Source organism: Cyprinodon variegatus, unplaced genomic scaffold (assembly GCF_000732505.1).
Source record: "Cyprinodon variegatus isolate N-32 unplaced genomic scaffold, C_variegatus-1.0 Scaffold1347, whole genome shotgun sequence".
In the NCBI taxonomy this organism is placed as follows: domain Eukaryota; kingdom Metazoa; phylum Chordata; class Actinopteri; order Cyprinodontiformes; family Cyprinodontidae; genus Cyprinodon; species Cyprinodon variegatus.
The window spans coordinates 122467-124891 of record NW_015151800.1 but is presented as its reverse complement, the minus strand read 5'-3'; the positions used below and the strand labels follow the sequence as shown (position 1 = coordinate 124891).

Here is a 2425-nt window from a genome sequence, read left to right as displayed (position 1 = left end):
TGAAGGAGCTGTCTCAGCTTATAAAAGACAATGATCATAGGAAGCAATGTGAGTTTGGCTCTCTCTCCTCAGTCCTTTGTCAGTCCTCCCTTCTATTCTTAAACTTATTTTTTTGCCTTGTTTTTAACCCCCTCTCAGTGATGGACAAAAGTGGTGTCGAAGAAATGCAGTCTCTCCGCATGAAATACCTGGGTAAGCATCAGGAGCTTCTCAACAACTATGGAGCTAAGAAAAAAAAGCAAAGATGACCACGAAGAGAAGCTTATAATAGACCTTAAGGAGAAGAAAGAACAAGGACCAAAGATTCTGGAAGCAAAAACGAAGGATTTCATTCGTGAGGTAAATCGCTCTGTTCAGTCACTGCACAGAAAAACCTAATTCAAGTCTAATTTAAGTCACAAGAATGATCCTCCATCCATTTGTATCCTGTGTTTGTCTGTGTGGGAAAAGAGGGAGAAGCTGCATAAGAAGAGGGTCCAGTTGGAAATAAAGGCAGCAAAAACTACACAGGAGCAGGAGGAGGAGGAGAAGCGAATTCTGAGGGAGTTGGAGCAAGTCAGACAGCAGATCTCAGAGGAGCGAAAAAGGCTGGAAGACAGGTCTTGCAAAGACCAGACGAAGGTACATTGGAGACTCTTAAACCTCAGTTTGGAAGAGAAATACGGATTCCATCAAAGTGTAAACCCTGGGGAAACATTTGGAAGCTTCCCACCATCAAATATTAGCATTCCAGTTGAAGTTCATTAGACTCAGAGATCTGTATGATAACTTTGAGATTGATGTTTATAATTATCATGATGTGGGATGAAGGTTACACTGATGATGTTTGTTTTGCAGCTGCTGTTAGACAATAATACTAATGATTTTGATGTTTGCCATAATCAGAGGTACTACGCAGAGAAGGCCCTTGTTTCAGCTCAGCTCAGAGAAGAAAAAGTGGAGCGCGAGATGCTCTTGCAGGCCTTTGAGAAGGTAAACTGTCCTCATCCTACTTCACTCCCCCCTCCATCCCTCAAAGCTGATGCTTCCAGGTCTATGTTGCAGCTTCAACAGGAGGGTAGCGAGTTCCCGAAGAGCAACCTGAAGAAGGCGCTGCCGGGGCGGAAGCTTCAAAAACTGCTAAAAACCCTGGAAGAGGAGAAGGAAGCTATGACGAGTCCAGCAGTGCAGGTATGTAGCAAAGCTGTTAATGAGCTGCATGTAAGATGTGACGCTGTGATACCATCCAGTCTGATCATCAGTTCAACAAGTGTAGATGTTATGCTCAGAGAATAGGGACCCAGAATTTAGCCAGAGCAAATAGGTGATGTTTAAAGTTTATTAAAAGGTAAACTGTAGCAGGTGTTGGTGTTATCATCAGCCTATCTGGCAGGATCCTCTTCTCACAGTCCAGGGTCTGATGGGAACAGTGAGCACTAGCTCAAACTGGTAGATTTGGCATGCTAATGACCCCCGCACTGATCAGGAGAACCCTTGTGTGCAGTTTTCAGGGAACAGACAGGGTTTCAGAACTGCAAAGACAATGAGTAGCAAGAGGTCCAGTGGGGATTTCCAGAATCCATAGTCAGAGATGAGGTCCAGGCTCAGAGCGGGGTGATGTGAGGTCCAGAGAGAATCCAGAGGGAAACCCAAGGCAGAGTCAGGGTACAGATCTTAGTCCTGTAACAGGCAGGCTTACAGATCAGACTGGGATTAGGCTGGAGCAGATAATCGGAATACAGAGCAGGTAGGGCAGACAGGCAGGAAATCACATTAGGCAGGGGTCAGATAGGCTCGGGTATGAAGAGACAGAACAGGTAATGCAAACAGGCAGGCAGGAAGTCAGGTACAGAACGCTGAAATAAATCTCACCAATGGTTCGAAATAATCTGGCACTGATGTCTGTTATGTTAAACCTGCAGGAGAATGAGCAGCCGCAGGCTTCCGGATTCTCACCGCATCCTTTCTTAACTGTGAGGAAGCTGCATCCGACCAGGAAAGAGACACCAACATCCAAAAAAGCAGTTTAATTCAGTTTTATGTTTTGTTTCTTGTTTTAATAAAGTTTGGTTATGGTTATGATGTTCCTATACACTCCTCTGTTCCTAGAAGCAAATATTTCCCATGAGGGATGAAGAAAAAAACTCTCCACCATGGGTCAGCCAGCCAACATCCCCTTTTATTGCTAGTGTAGAAAGGAAGGAAAGCATTTGCCTTTTGCAAACGTATATGTATTAAATTGTTATTTATGGCTCTTTATCAAGTTCAGATCTTCTTCTTATGGTGACAATGTGGAACTACAGCATATTGTGATTAGTAAGAATCAAGAATAATCTTTTGTCATCATTAAACCAAAAGCCCTAACATAAGGCTAACAATATAAAAAAATGTATTTCATAAATATTTTTAGTGAATATATCTGTATTAAATATAGATATATATATCT

The 2425-nt window shown here is 42.8% G+C and overlaps 1 protein-coding gene across 1 annotated transcript; it reads left to right on the top strand.

Annotated features, from left to right (window-relative positions):
* Positions 1–168: 168 nt before the first annotated feature.
* LOC107102944 (moesin-like) lies at positions 169–2009 on the top strand. Its single transcript, XM_015402418.1, has 4 exons — positions 169–339; positions 451–621; positions 886–1170; positions 1902–2009. The coding sequence occupies exons 1-4, from the start codon at positions 220–222 to the stop codon at positions 2007–2009; spliced, it is 684 nt and encodes a 227-aa protein (XP_015257904.1). The 5' UTR covers positions 169–219.
* The last annotated feature ends 416 nt before the right edge of the window (positions 2010–2425 follow it).